Source organism: Petromyzon marinus, chromosome 42 (genome assembly GCF_048934315.1).
Source record: "Petromyzon marinus isolate PM22_M1 ecotype Great Lakes invasive population chromosome 42, UKy_Petmar_22M1.pri1.0, whole genome shotgun sequence".
Classification (NCBI taxonomy): Eukaryota; Metazoa; Chordata; class Hyperoartia; order Petromyzontiformes; family Petromyzontidae; genus Petromyzon; species Petromyzon marinus.
In genome coordinates this window covers 5,721,182-5,736,561 of record NC_133708.1, presented here as the reverse complement: position 1 = coordinate 5,736,561, position 15,380 = coordinate 5,721,182, and the positions used below count along the sequence as shown (strand labels likewise).

General features: G+C 47.3%; 1 protein-coding gene across 3 annotated transcripts in view; it reads right to left on the bottom strand.

Moving 5' to 3' along the window:
* The window catches only part of LOC116951138 (ras association domain-containing protein 1-like), a 37,979-nt gene that overhangs the window by 19,169 nt on the left and 3,430 nt on the right, over positions 1–15,380 (bottom strand). For 2 of the 3 annotated variants that reach the window (XM_032969593.2, XM_076073462.1), the window contains 2 exons: positions 12,995–13,711; positions 7,062–7,165 (listed from right to left, as the gene is read on the bottom strand). In XM_032969593.2, coding sequence (XP_032825484.2) covers positions 7,062–7,165; positions 12,995–13,711 — 821 coding nt within the window. Of the gene's footprint in view, positions 1–7,061; positions 7,166–12,994; positions 13,729–15,380 lie in introns of all 3 variants that reach the window. The other variant, XM_032969594.2, reaches the window with a different exon arrangement.

Below are 15,380 nucleotides of genomic sequence, written 5' to 3'. Positions count from 1 at the left end.
AGTGCATTGCGCCGATGAGTGAACCACGGTGGCGAGACGGCGCCACGTTGGTGAGATGTTAACAACCTTACCTGGTATACAGGAGGACCTGGGTTCAATCCTGACCCTGACGCCTGCTGTATATTTGGAGTTTGCGTGTTCTCCCCGTGGTCACGTGGATTTTTTTTCCTCCGGGTTTTCCGGTTTTTCCCTCCACATTTAGAATGAACGTGCATTTTGGGTATTTGGCTGATATAAATGTCCACGTGATAAGCCACTTAGCTGAGCTATCATTTGCGGCCAGGCCACTTCTGAAAGAGAGCTACGTAGCTCAGTGGGCCTTGCCTGGTGAAATAAAAAAAGAGTTTCTAGTTTGAACCACACTATGTTTTATTTCAAAGCATTTTTTGTTTATTGGATTAAATTGGCCATGGCAGGGAATGTTTGATGGGTGGAATCAGCCCCTACAAAAATAGCAGTTTTAAATATCATGATTTATCAAACAGTGATGATGTCACTAATTTATTCACCGGTATTAAATGGGTGCACCAGTTTGGCGATCGGCAGGTCGCGTGCGGTGGGGTAAAGTGTGGGTACTTCCGCCTCTTACAGTACGTCCATCAGGCCAGAATGGAAGAGTAGGCCAATTGCCATCTGGAGGGGCTCTGTAGAGCTCCCTCTAGTGGAGGCATTTCTGCCAACAGTGGTGCGATCAAATTTTTTATTTAAAGCTTTCGTGACTGCAGGGATTCATATTCTTGGTTCTTTCGGTAAAGTCACGTAGAAGGGAAACAATAAAATAATAAAAAAATATAAAATAATAAAATTCTAACGACGTTTCGACTGCAACACAAGCAATCATCATCGGGTGTGAAAACCACAGCGATCATCCAATTGCAGGGCTGCGCCTTTACCTAAACTGAGACGTTGGTCCATGAGGTTTGTTTGCGTTAGCAAGGAGACCCGAATGTCACAAAAGGCGATTGTGCTCAAAAGGTTCGCACAGATGGGTTTCACGAGCCCTCTTGCTCTTATTGCCAAGAGAGTTTCGCAATCTCACGAATCCCTCCTCGATCCACCAACCCTTGCCTCCAAAGTGCTGGATCACTGACGCGCGCCACCACGTGGGCACTGTGCGTACGTTGACCTTCTTTCGCACCGTACGTAGCCAACCGTGTTAATCGGAGGTGTGGGAGAAGGACAACAAACTAACCGCAAAAAGCAGTTTTAAAGAAATGAGTTTTCAATCGATGGAAAAGTGCATAGCTCCAGTGGCTTCCTAGTATTGGAAAGAAGAGCGTTCCAGACAGCAGAGGGGTGACCGTCTTTGTTCGACGCCAAGCCAAAAGCCGCTGCTGCGAGGATGGCACAAGTTCGCGTGATGGTTTATGCTCCTAGATCACGACTGGATGGGTGGTAATGGTAAGCAGCTGCTACTATCCTGCACTGGAGAGAAAAAAAAACACAATTCCTCACGAGCTAATGGATTAAAATCATATTCAGTATTTTTTTTGTATTTCACTTAGCTACTTGAGTTTGATTACGGCTATGATAAATAAACTTATTTTTTTTTATTTTACCAGGTAAGGCTCACTGATCTCTTTTTCAGAAGCGACCTGGCCACAAATGATAGCCCAACGAAGTGGCTTATCATCACGCTTGAAATGTATAGCAGCCAAATACTCTAAACACATGTTGTTGATTCTAAATGTGGAGGGAAAAACCGGAGGACCCGGAGAAAAATCCACGCGACCACAGGGAGAGAGAGAGACACGCAAATTCCAAATATACAGCAGGCGTCAGGGTCAGGATCGAACTGTATACCAGGCGAGGTAGTTAACATCTTCTATCCACCGTGGCACCCATCCCCCGTTCACTAAAACGCATTGACCAACATGGTGAAGTATGGTCAAACAATCAAACAGGACCCGCAACTTAATCGATTTTGTTTTGTACAGTATTTTCGATTTCTCATGTACCGTTGTTGTTGTTGTTGTTTTTGCTCCGATTGATTTTGACCTTTTGCTCCAGGGGCATTCGTGCAAATGAGATTCATCCTGACCTCTGGAGTGCGCTGACCTTTGTCAAACAAACAACCTTCCCCCCCCACCCTTCCCTCAGCCCCCTTTGTCTTCCCTCAGTGTGTTCACTTACCTTTCCCCTCGCACCCTTCTCCCTCCCCCCTCCCCCATACAAATCTTTACCCCCCCCCCCACCACCCACTACGCGTGATCCCCACTTGGCTGGGGGGAAGCGAGACCAACTCCCCCCCCCCCTCCGCCTACGTGCGGCGGTGCCATCGCGCCGAATTCGAGTTTGAGGAGTTTCTGTCCCCCCCCCACCCCACCAATGTCGGACGGCATATCGCACCGGGCTCGTGTTTTGTCGCAATAAAAAACATTAAAAGAACAGCAAACAACCTTAAACGGCGTGGAGAGGCCTCCATCCAGCGGTGGATCCACAAATGGCTGCGAAATTCTCGAAATGTTTTTTTAAATCTTAATTTTATTTCCCACGTCATTGCAACGTACAGTAACTATCGTGAGCCAAAACTCCACGACTGGCAAGTGACCAAAACAAACCCAACGATTTCTGCTCACAGCAAAACGCATTCCCAAGCGACGTCGCGACAACGCTCGGCGTTTTATATCCGAGGATGCAATTGTGCGTTTGTTTAAATTAAAACTAAACTATTTTTTTAAATATTTACTTACCAGGTAAGGCCCACTTGAGCCATGCAGCGCTTTGTTCAGAAGCGACTTTGCCACATATGATAGCTCAACAAAAGTGGCTTATCACGTGAAAATTATAGCAGCCGAATGCTCTAAACGCACGTCGATTCTCAATGTGGAGGGGAAAAAACGGAGGAACCAGAGAAAAATCCACGCGACCACGGGGAGAGACATTCAGAATCCAAATACACAGCAGGCATCAGGGTCGGGATCGAACCACAAACCTCGCCTGGTTAATTAACCAGGCGAGGTTTGTTAACATCTCGCCACCGTGGCGCCAATTTAAGCAGGTGAGAACTCACGGATAATAAGTCTCAGTTGCAAGAGTGACTCTGGGCTCACAGAAATGACGAAAGCAAGAACACAAGTCCAACGTGTATGTAACGTGTATGTAACGTGAATGTAACGTGAATGTAACGTGAATGTAACGTGTATCACTCTATGAGACACTTCAGCACTCAGGCATTTACTAATGATGTGCTTCACTGGGATATTGACAAGGTCTGTGATATCCCCAACCTGACTACGGCTTGGGAGATCTTCAGGTACACGTTTCTACAAATTCTTAACAAACATGCTCCGTTGGTTAGATTTAAAACTAAAGGCAACCGCCCACCATGGTTTTATCCTTTGATTACAAAGCTCATGAAAACTAGGGACAAGGCTTGGGCATGTGCTCAGAAAAGTAATTTGGTCAATGACTGGCTAGAATACAGGATTTTAAGGAATAGATGCGTAAAAAAAAAACGGCATGCAAAAAATGCCTACTTTTCCTCCACTCTCCTGGAATCACATGGAAATGCCAGGATTTTCTGGAAAACAATTAAATGTATCGAAAAGGCATCCAAAACAGACAATCTGCCCGTTGAGCTTAACCGAAATGGGGAATATTTTTCAGATCCCAAAAAAATTGTTGACAATTTTAACTTTCATTTTTCTGAAGCTGGTAATCTTTTTGATAATGTATTGGGAGTCACCCCTGCTCATGCAAATTCCTACACCCCTGTCCAAACATTAAACGAATTTAGTTTCCAGCCAATCCACGAAAGTAATCTTCTGAAACAACTGTTCTACCTCAAAGGGTCCTCCTCTACCGGAGCAGATAGTATTCCCGTCTTTGCTCTACTAACTGTTGGTCACCTAATATACAAACCTATAGCCCATATTTTCAACCTGTCCATCAAAGAAGCATCAGTTCCTCTAGAATGGAAACATTCCTATGTCCGTCCACTTCACAAAGGGGGCCCTAAAGATGATCCAAATAACTACCGACCTATCTCAATTTTGTCCCCGTTGATGAAAATTTTTGAAAAATTATTGACCTACCAAATTAGCAGTTTCCTGTCCACCAACAATCTACTACATCTAAAACAATCTGGGTTCCGAAAAAAATACAGCACCACATCTGCTGCATTAGACTCTCTGAATCACATTTACAGTAGCCTTGATAATAAGCAGTACTGTGCCTGTCTTTTTCTAGACCTGTCCAAAGCTTTTGATATAGTAGACCACAACACCCTGCTTAGTAAACTAAATTGCCTCGGTTTTTCCGAAAACGCAGTAAAATGGTTACAAAATTACCTCTTTTCTCGCACCCAAACTGTATTCACAGATGGTTGGAGGTCAAACAGTGTTAAGATAACAAAAGGGGTTCCACGGGGTTCCACAGGGTTCCATCCTCGGCCCCCTTTTGTTCTCTCTTTATGTCAATGACTTGGGCACTGACCTGGATCATTCCAGGGTAAATCTTTTTGCAGATGACACGATACTGATTACTGCTGGCCACTCTCCGGATGACGTGATTGCTAAGCTCCAGGGTGATTTCATCAAACTACAACATCAGCTAGTTGCTCTTAAACTAGTCCTGAATACCTCCAAAACCAAGGTGCTATGCTTCTCACCAGGACTAAAGCAGGAAGTTATTTTTCCCCAATTACATTCCTTAAATAATTATCAAATAGAGCAAGTCAAGATCTATAAGTATCTTGGGGTCATCCTGGATTCAAAACTTAATTTTGAAGATCACATTGATTATATTGGTAAAAAGACAAAAATAAAAATTGGTTTTCTGTATCGACACAAGCACTGCTTCCCCCAAATGTTCCGTTTGCAATTGATAAAAGCTACCATACTGCCTCTACTTGACTACTGTGACATCGTGTATAAATCAGCCCCAAGTACAGTACTGATGAAGCTTGATTCCATCTATCACTCGGCCTTAAGATTTACATTAACTGCCCATATAGGACTCACCGCTGTGATCTCTACATTGGGTCAAACTTAACGTCTCTTAATGTTTGACGGCTTGTGCACCAGATCTTATTTATTCACAATGTACTTACAAAAAAATCCGCAGACTACCTGCTGGATCTCCTCTCTGTTTCAAAGAACAAATTTGACCTCAGGTCTTCGCTCATTTACCAGTTTCACATTCCCTATTGCCGTACAAAAACTGGAGGAATGGCCTTTGCTATTGATGCCCCAGGGTCTGGAATGCTATTGCCAATAAACTGCAACTTGAATCGCTACCAATGAGATCTTCTCTCAAAACTGCTCTAGAGGAGTTGTACACCCCTAGCTGCCACTGCTATTCATTGGCTTAAAATAAAATAAAATGTTTCGCTCCGGATGATGCTGCAAAGTATTATCTGTATTTTGATTTAGCGTGCTGATCTTAAAGGTGCATTGAAAAATTTGATACTCCGACTGATGCTTCTGTTGTTGTGGAGAAACTCATGCAGCCAGCTATGGCTCTAGGATTTGGTGTTACATGTTATTTATGTAGTTTATTGTAAAAAATTGGGTCACAGTCCCTATGATCACTGTTACGTTGCAATTATGGCTTTATTTTTTGGTGATTTCGAATACGTTTTTTGGTTTGTACATGTTTGTTTTGTTGTAGTACGGAGTTAGACTGACGGCCTTAATCTACGTTTTTTGTGGTTGTTGTTTTGCACACAGTGTTGGTGTACGGTGCTTTTTTCAGGAATATTTTGCTGTTTTTTTCTTGGATTTTCTGTTTGCACAGTCACATAGTCACTTTAAGATGTTTTCTTGTTCGTGTTTTTGTTTTTTGTTTGTTTGTTGTGGTTGCACCCGATTCAAGAGCCGAATGGCTCACAGGGCTATACCAAAATAAATCAACTGAAATTGAAAATGTAACGTGTACGTAACGTGTACGTGTAATGTGTACGTGTAACGTGTACGTGTAACGTGTACGTGTAACGTGTACGTAACGTGTACGTGTAACGTGTATCGTGTACGTGTAACGTGTACGTAACGTGTACGTGTAACGTGTATCGTGTACGTGTAACGTGTACGTAACGTGTACGTGTAACGTGTATCGTGTACGTGTAACGTGTACGTAACGTGTACGTGTAACGCCACGCTCTTTGACACTAACAGATGAGGTGGGGCGGTGGTGGGAGTTCCGTGGCTACACACGAAGGCCTACCATTGCGCAATGGCCTGCAAGTGATATTTCACCATCTCCGCAAGCATCTTAGCCACACTAATTAAACACTGGCGGAAGAAAATCTTAATTTGACATGGCAATTCCTGATTTCCGTGTGCTCAGTCACTGCTTTTTGTGTTTTCTTTAGAATCCGCTTTTTATGTTTAGTTTAACACGTAGGCTTTAGTTGGCTTTCCTTCCCCCGCACGTCCGATGAGCACGGTTGGCTGCGTACGGTGCGAAAGAAGTTCAACATACGTACGCACGTATGTTCATGTGGACAGACTGGAGCACGCAGCTACCCCGGGCACAGAGTGTGGAAAATTCGTATCGATCGGGCGACTTAAGTGCACTTCATAATCCTGGCTGAAAACCGCCGATTCAGACACGTTGTCACGCGGTAATTACGCGAAATGCCCAGCGGGATCCCCCGCTTGCTGAGAGTAAAGACCTTAGCGAAGAGGGAGGGAGGGGGGGGTGAGGCTTGGCTAAGTCGAGAGACGTTCTGAGCCCCGAGGCCACACTGTAGCAGAGGGGCCCGTCTGTATAATTCAGCGTTCAGTGTCAACACTTTGTAATTCCATGCGAAACGATTTGCAGGGGTGTCTTTGATGCCGACGCATCTCAAACGATGCTGTGAAATTAAAACGGATGGGACGACGTGCGCGTGTGCGTGCAGCCCTTTTTTGCCACTCCGCTGCTGGATGAAGCTCGCTGCACGCCGCGTCAGCATTCGACGACCACAGCCCGGTGGCGAAAGCGGACGCCGCGTGGCAATTGCGGTCGATCGTGGGGATCGTGACGAGGGTGGAGATTGTAGTGATTACGGTGATCACGGTGATCGCGGCGATCACGGCGAGGGTGGCGATCTCGCCCCGTGCGACTCCGGCACTTACGACGCTGATGTCTTGCAGCAGCGGCTCCTCGCTCTGGCTCCAGCCGTGCTGACACTCGAGCTGGATGTGGGACTGGCAGCGCTGGTGGCAGCTGAACTTGCAGTCTGCCGGAGCAAAGGACATTGCAGAGGAAGTGATTCACAGTGCCATAGAGAAGTAACCCCACGATCTGGTTTTCCCATTTACGGTGGCCCCAAATCGATCCGTGCAAGAACCTTCTGTCTGCATAACGATCCTCCTTTTTATCTGAGCCTTATGCGTCATTGTCATCATTATAATTGTCAGTTATAATCTATCCACTGCTGAAGGCCTCCACGAGCCGCCGCTGTCTCCTCGCGGTCGGCAAAGGAACGATCCGACAGTCACCCGCACACGGGAGCTGACTTCGTCGCTCCATCTACAAAGTGGACGCCCTCTTGGGCGAGTTTCTCTACCTTGGCTGTGACTCCGTTGTAAGTCTCGCCCAAGGGGCATCGTTCCCTTCCAGCCCAAGCCAGCTCACTTTCTTAACAGTCAATAAAACGGCATCTCTAACTTGCGTTAAAAAAAATGCGTATGTTCTCTAAAATGTGCGTCTCTCAGTGCAATTTCAACAATTCACCTGTCCACGCTTCTTTTCTGCCGTAATATATCCACATACTTTGTCAATGTCGATGTTTCTGATCCGTACATCATATTGACCGTTTCATCCTTTCCCATCCCGATCAGAACGGAATCGGGAGAAAAAATAAAATAACTTTATTGGGTGCATCTTCAAGGCTCCCACAAGGCCATGTGGGGGGGGGGGGGGGGGGGGCGTGTGGCACAGTTTAGCGCGAGCTATCGTAGAGTGCGGTAGTGGCGCTACAGTTCTTTTCGATGATTACAATGTCTTTTTAAAAAAGTGGCGCTACGCCTCTCTAAATAAAATTAACACTGAACCGCTCGCGAATTCCGAGATGCATCGGTGAACGGGACACCCGACCCTGCAACTTGGAGACGTCTCGGAACGGGAAAGGGTTAAAAATTTTAACTGAGCTGGACCAGGACACATGGCTAGATGGGACGATGTCCGGTGGTCGAGACTAACAAAGGAGAGGCAGCCAAAGGAGGGAGCAAGCCCAGAGGACGCGTACTAGATTGTTGCATTTCAGAGACCGTGAGAGATGGTGACGGCTTAGGGTGGCCTTCATCCAGTATGTATGTATGTTGAACTTCTTTCGCACCGTGCGTAGCCAACCGTGCTCATCAGAGGTGCGGGGGAAGGACACCAAACTAAACACAAAATTCAGTTCTAAAGAAATTAGTTTTCAAGCTAGATTATTTAAAAGTGCGTTGCTCCAGTGGCTTCCTAATATCGGAAGGAAGATCATTCCAGACGGCCGCAGAAGCGCATCTGAAAGCGCGCGATGCGGTGACCGTCTTTGTTCAATGGCCAGCCGAAAGCCAATAGTGGATGAATCATGGCCGATGATGATGATGTGGTGAAACACAAACAGGACCCGTCCGGATAATAGGCATTCCACTGCACTCACTTCACCGGCCTGGCTCGGAGACACTGGATCTCTGAGCAGGATTTCCATGGTCGCTGCTGTACATGTTTGAGGCAGTCATGTTGCATTAATATTAAACTCACTTCCTGCGCCTGTGTTTCCTGTGTCCGTGCATCCAAGGCACAGGCAATACACCAGCATGTCGTGCATTTGCACTCCAGTAACAGACGAAACATTGCAATTCGATTGCTCTTTTGTGGTCGATTATCCGTGTCCCTTTAAAAATGGTGACCCCCGAACTCCACATCCTCTCTCCCGAAGGCTGGAAACCCCTCCAGAAGTCCCCCGAGAAGCCACAGTGAGCATGATGCGGCTGATGATGCTTTTGATGTCACCAAGGCCTGCTCACCACCTCCCGTCCAGCGGCACACATGGGAACAGAAGTGAGAGAGCTTTTCCCAACTATCTTCATGTTATCCACCGTGACATTATTAAGTAGTCCCCCTCCTTAACCTCCTTCGGTTCCTCTCTTAAAGCCTCACCTCTTCTCCATTGCCCATAGACTTAACACTTCTCAGACTCAACACTGCCCATAGACTCAACACTCCCCATCGACTCAACACTCCCCACAGACTCAACACTCCCCACAGACTCAACACTTACCCTGTACATTAAGCAGTCCCTCTATTTAACCTCCTTCTGTTCTTCTCTAAAAGCCTCACCTCTTCTCCATTGCCCATTCTCTTCCCTCCCCTCGCCCCTCCACTCCTCCCCGTCCTCTCCGCTATAGCCCTTTTGTGATCCCCAAGTACCCCTCTATCGCTGTCGCTCATTCCTCAACCCTTGTAGCGTGCCCCTGTCATCTCCACGATTCCGTTCTGTCATTGTTTTGTAAGCGATGTCAAGCGTCTCGAGTGAAGGCGCTGTATAAATTAGATTGACTATATAATCGGTAATCGATGATTCAGTTTGCACAACACATGGCTGAACATGAAACCGCACATTCACAACTTGGCAACGTAAAATTAATCTGCCTTCTCTAATATCATCCTTTCACCTAACCTCGCCAGCACAATCAGCCACGTTCTATCCACTGCTGAATGACGACCTCCCCATATCGTCACCATACCCTCGAGGGCTCTAAATCCCTTGCGGCTACGGAGCTGATCTGATTCATAAGTAGTTGTTTTGTTTTAGGTTTGGTCGTGCAAGTATAATGTTGATGTTTATCGATCGCAATGCACCACCCAGCATAGGCAATCGAATCGAGTTTTTACGCGATGGGCAAATATGGCAGTTGATTTTAAATTTTCAAGCAAAGACCGGCTACGTTGAAAAGTTGAAGTAAAATGTTGTACGGCGCTTCTCTGGAGATTACAACCAGCACCAACTACTGGACATCTGTGAAACTACTGAACACCTGTGAAAAAGAGCTTTATAGCTCATCGGATTCCTCCAGTATAAATAAATATTCTGATTTTATTAACAAATGCTCAGCTCTCGCTAAATGTGCAGTCTCTGAATAAGCCCCATGTGGTCTCTGTCAGCGCATATGGTATACGCCTTGGATGACCAGACTTTTTCTGTAGCTCGTTAGTCAGCCTTGCCTCCCTGCCTTGGAATTAAATGACGCTAACGATGGTCGGCATCCAAGCGGGGCCCTTCCACATTCGCACGTCTCTGGCTTTCACGGTCCCCCCAACAGGCGGCCGGTGTATTCAGGAAAGCAAACACACGTGCCACACCCCGGGATATCCTGGACAGGTTCTGCGTTATCATTAGACCTCTTTTGCCAGTACCAAAATATAATAGGGTTTTTTCCCCTTTTTTCTGGCAATAAAACTGAAACCTTTTGCAAGGAATCATGTGTGCATTCACCACAATACTTGTGGTCAAAATGCAAACAAAAAACACACTATGAAACTGATTGGTCCACAACTGATTGGTCCACACCAGGGACGGCTTTCTTTTGAGCCTCGACCCAATTGGTACTGGCAAAGGGGGTCTAATGATGTAGATGCTTACCCAGAGCCCTCATTACTTTGATAGTGCATTGTCTTTGAGCTGTACGCCTTTTGGCGTCATCTGGTCTAGCACCAATTGGGTCGAGGTTCAAAAGAAAGGCGTCCCTGGTGTGGACCAATCAGACTCAAGGACAATGCATATACAGTACTGTCTTATCAGGTTCTGCGTTAGTTATGGGAGAGTAGAGGCTGCTCTCGCAACTTTGCTTCTGAAGAGATGCGATGACCTTACCTATAGAGAGAGAGAGAAGCATACACAAATATATGCTCAATGCAAGTTGGTGCAAGGTGGCCGGGTGGCTTTGGAGTTCAGAGTGCAAGGCTGGCCATGCTGGGTTCGAATCCAGGCAGTTGCCTTGTGATTAAAATGAGTTCGCAAGCGTAGTGAGTTGATCGTCCCAGGACCGGTCACCAATGCTCGTGCAATAATACCCAACGTGATAAATTTGATTACAAACTTAATTTGGCTAAATTCTAGCTCCGATGAATAAATATCGTTTTTTTACAATCATGTGACTCATGTGCAGAGTGGATGGGAAATGTCTGCCCTGTAATGTGTGTATGCGTGCATAACAGAGGTCGCCTGAAGAAGTGATCTCGGAGGTAGCTCTGTGATATCAACTTTCACGGGCCGTTCTCTAACACAAAGGGGCCGTCCATAAATGACGTCACGTGATTTGGAACGATTTTTGACCCCCCCCCCCCTCGTCACACGGGGTCACAAAAAGTCAGACACCCCCCCCCTCAAATATGACGTCACAAAACTTTGCCCCCCCCCTCCCCCCCCAAAAAACACATTTCCATTTTGAAAATAAAACATGCTTCAAATTGCTTTAAACTATTGTCATTGTAGTGCGTATTTAATGTGGCGCTGCACTCTGATGTTGTAGGAGTGTTGTTATAACAATTAGTCTTATATCAATTCTATATTTATTTAAAGTTGCGCATTTTGATGTGACGTCACATTTCTCAACCCCCCCCCCCCAGGTGCGTGACGTCATTTATGGACGGCCCCATAGGGGGCCCGCCCTGCTCTGCGAGAGATGCCAGTGGATTACTCGTCTCATCACGTAATACCCGAGAGCACAATAAGGAAATATATTTTTTGTAAGTCAAATATCTCAAGTGTATTTTAAAGGACCTCTATTATTATCACATGTGCATCCGGTGAACAAACGGAAATTCAAAGCGGTCTTAAAACATGTGCCAATATACTGATCAAGGAATGCAGGCAGATAGTTTAAATGCACCTAAAAGCATTAGGCAAGTAGCTCTTGCTAAATTCCTGCATTAGCGCACACTTGGGTTAAAACTGGCGAAAACGATTACTAAAATTTAAGAACCAAAAATCTATACAATAATGACCGCTTTAACCTTACAGCTGCGAAGGGTAAAACTCCGCATTCACGACAATGATGTCAAATACAAAGGGTTGCTTTTTGCTATGCTCATGCAAACCACGAATCTCCCGTGTAAAATAGCCAGGCAGCTCGCCAAACGGGATCGTCATCCGTGCAACAAATCAAATAAATTAAACTTAATATCACGGATTCGAGGTGGTCGAGCGCTTGCGGTTACGCGGGGAGAGATCACGCGCGCGCTCACGTAGGCGGGTGACCTTCCGCGGGCATCAACACGGTCGCAATCGAGACGGTGGAAAAGAAAACCGGGCCACTTCTCTCAAAGCCCAATGATGCGATGCGTCGCCAACGCCACTGCAGGCGTGCGGAGGTTCGGAGGGAAGGAACGGAAAACGATTCAATCTGTGCGAGCCAACTCTGTGCGTGAGTGCGTGGGTGGTTCTGTCGATGTAGTTCAACCAACCGTTTAATCAATTCTAATTATTTAAAGAATGATGTCTTTCTGGACACCCTGCACTACACCAATCGCTGCGAAGCCTCACCAAGCCTCGAAGGAGGCTATTAAATGGCTGAATAACCTCGATATACTGGACACACGTGATGTTGCAAATTTCGCCTTGCCGTACGAGATAATTAATGTTGAACTTCTTTCGCATTGTACGTAGCCAACTGTGCTAATCGGAGGTGAAGAAGACTGCTCCGAACCTATCGTACGATGCAAATGGACGAGCCACGCAACACGGAATGCCCGGTAGAATATTGCCGCCATGCCCAGACGGCAATGGTTGAATCCGCACCGGCGGTGCAACTCGCCCCGCGCCGGCCAAATCCAATTAAAGGGAATTTCGCGGCGTTAACCTTAATCTGGTGCTTCCATTTACCGTTCACAGACGCCGTGCGGCGCAACAGATTCCCGCGACAGTTGTTTTGGCGGAGTGGTTTGGGTTTAAGTCCCTTCTAATTTACCTTGCATATCAGGGGGTGGGCCAGAAAAGAGTGCGAAAGCTCAATGGGCCTTACCTGGTAAAATGAAAATTGTATAGTTTCATATACGACGGTCTCGGTAAATCACTCACGCTGGCATCGGAGAGAGCGGCGCGCCACACCCCACATGAACTCCCCGCACAGGTCACACCACGTTGGCTGTGCGCACACCCGAAACTCGTGTCCTCCCTCTTGGGCATCCTCCTCCTCAACTTCCCTGAGCGCCGTCTCCTTCACCTCCCCCAGCCGAGCCTCCTTCGAGTGGGCCTCGCCGTGGTCTGCAACGCTCGTTGAGCTGTCAACAATGTCGTCGCCGCCGGCACCCCCGCTGCCGCTGTTGCTGAACCACGAGGACCAGCTGCCGGGCAACCAGGACGTCGTCTTCTGGCGACGGAGGTCGCATGGTGCGGCCTGCGGGCCCATCTGCGGCGCCCGCAGAGACTCTACCTTGCGCAGGCCACCCTTGCGTCCCATGGGGCTGTAGTAGGCGGCGTGGTCAGCCCCGGCGGACAGGAGGAGGACGCAGCCCGGCTGCTCAACGTCCTGCACAGCGCTATCAGGGCCCTCCGCGAGGTGGAGGGCCCGATGTGTCCCGTGGTTGGATTTTGTCAGGGAGGCTCCCGTGACCTTCTCTGACTGTCTGTGTCGAACTGCGTGGCCAATGCAGTCAACGTCGTTCGCATCGGTGCCACGTCCATGTACTTCGTCTGCTCTGTCCTGGTGACCATCATTATCACCACCACCACCAATCTTTCCTCCCCCAGCACCTCTTCCACCAGGGCCTCCACGTTCACGTGTATCTTCACAACCTGGACAGATTGACAGACTGCATTTAGTTAAAACCAGGTAACAGCTGTTATTATTCGGAGACTGCAAATCAGCGAGAGCTCAGCATTTGTTAACGCTCGATGATGCTGGTTGTAATGTCCAGAGAAACGCTGATCAGGAAGGTTATTTTTTAATCAGTAGAGGCCTGGGTTAATATGCAACATGTTCCAAAGTGCGATTAAAATAAATATGCAAGCATTAATCCATCGATAGAAGAAAATTCTACAGTATCAACAAAAATAATCACTGCATGTAAATGTGATGAAAAATTTGAAATGCACCATTGCTTTAATAATTTTAACATGTGGCTTCCGAATAAGATGTGGTAATGTGCAAAAGTATTCATATTCATGTTGTCAAAGCAGTTAATTAAAAAGCTCTTTAAATATGTTGACGTCAACCACGACGTCCAACCACCCTCATCACTGTGGTCACCACAACAACCATTGCCAGAGCCACCATCTCACCCCAACACCCCACCATCTCACCACAACACACCACCACCTCACCCGACCATCTCACCCCAACACCCGACCATGTCACCCCAAAACATGACCATCTCACCCCAACACATCACCATCTCACCCCAACACACCACCATCTCACCCCAACACCCCACCATCTCACCCCAACACCCGACCATCTCACCCCAACACATCACCATCTCACCCCAACACCCGACCATCTCACCCCAACACATCACCATCTCACCCCAACACCCGACCATGTAACCCCAAAACATGACCATGTCACCCCAAAACATGACCATCTCACCCCAACACATCACCATCTCATCCCAACACATCACCATCTCACCCCAACACACCACCATCTCACCCCAACACATCACCATCTCACCCCAAAACACCACCATCTCACCCCAACACATCACCATCTCACCCCAACACACCACCATCTCATCCCAACACATCACCATCTCACCCCAACACCCCACCATCTCACCCCAACAAGCAATCCTCTTAGCCTAACAAGCTACCATATCACCCCAACAAACCACCATCTCACCCCAACACATCACCATCTCACCCCAAAATACCACCATCTCACCCCAACACATCACCATCTCACCCCAACACACCACCATCTCACCCCAACACATCACCATCTCACCCCAACACCCCACCATCTCACCCCAACAAGCAATCCTCTTAGCCTAACAAGCTACCATATCACCCCAACAAACCACCATCTCACCCCAACACATCACCATCTCACCCCAACACATCACCATCTCACCCCAACACACCACCATTCTCACCCAACACATCACCACGTCTCACCCCAACAAGCAACCATCTTAGCCTAACAAGCTACCATATCACCCCAACAAACCACCAGCTCACCCCAACAACTTCCCCGAAACCAGCAAATCTACATTACCAACATCACCATCAACTCCAACTTCCGACATATCCTCCACCACCGTCATCTTCACGACCACCAACATCATGGACTACCATCGACACTAATATCATCTCAGACAAAAGCAACATCCGCCATTCGCCACTATACGTGGCAGTGACGTCACCATGGCGTTTATGCCAGGCCAGGTGCACTCCGAGGTCACGTGAATTGTCAAAGATTCGCTGACAGGCCACGGGACAGACCAAGGTGCCATGGGTTGACTGA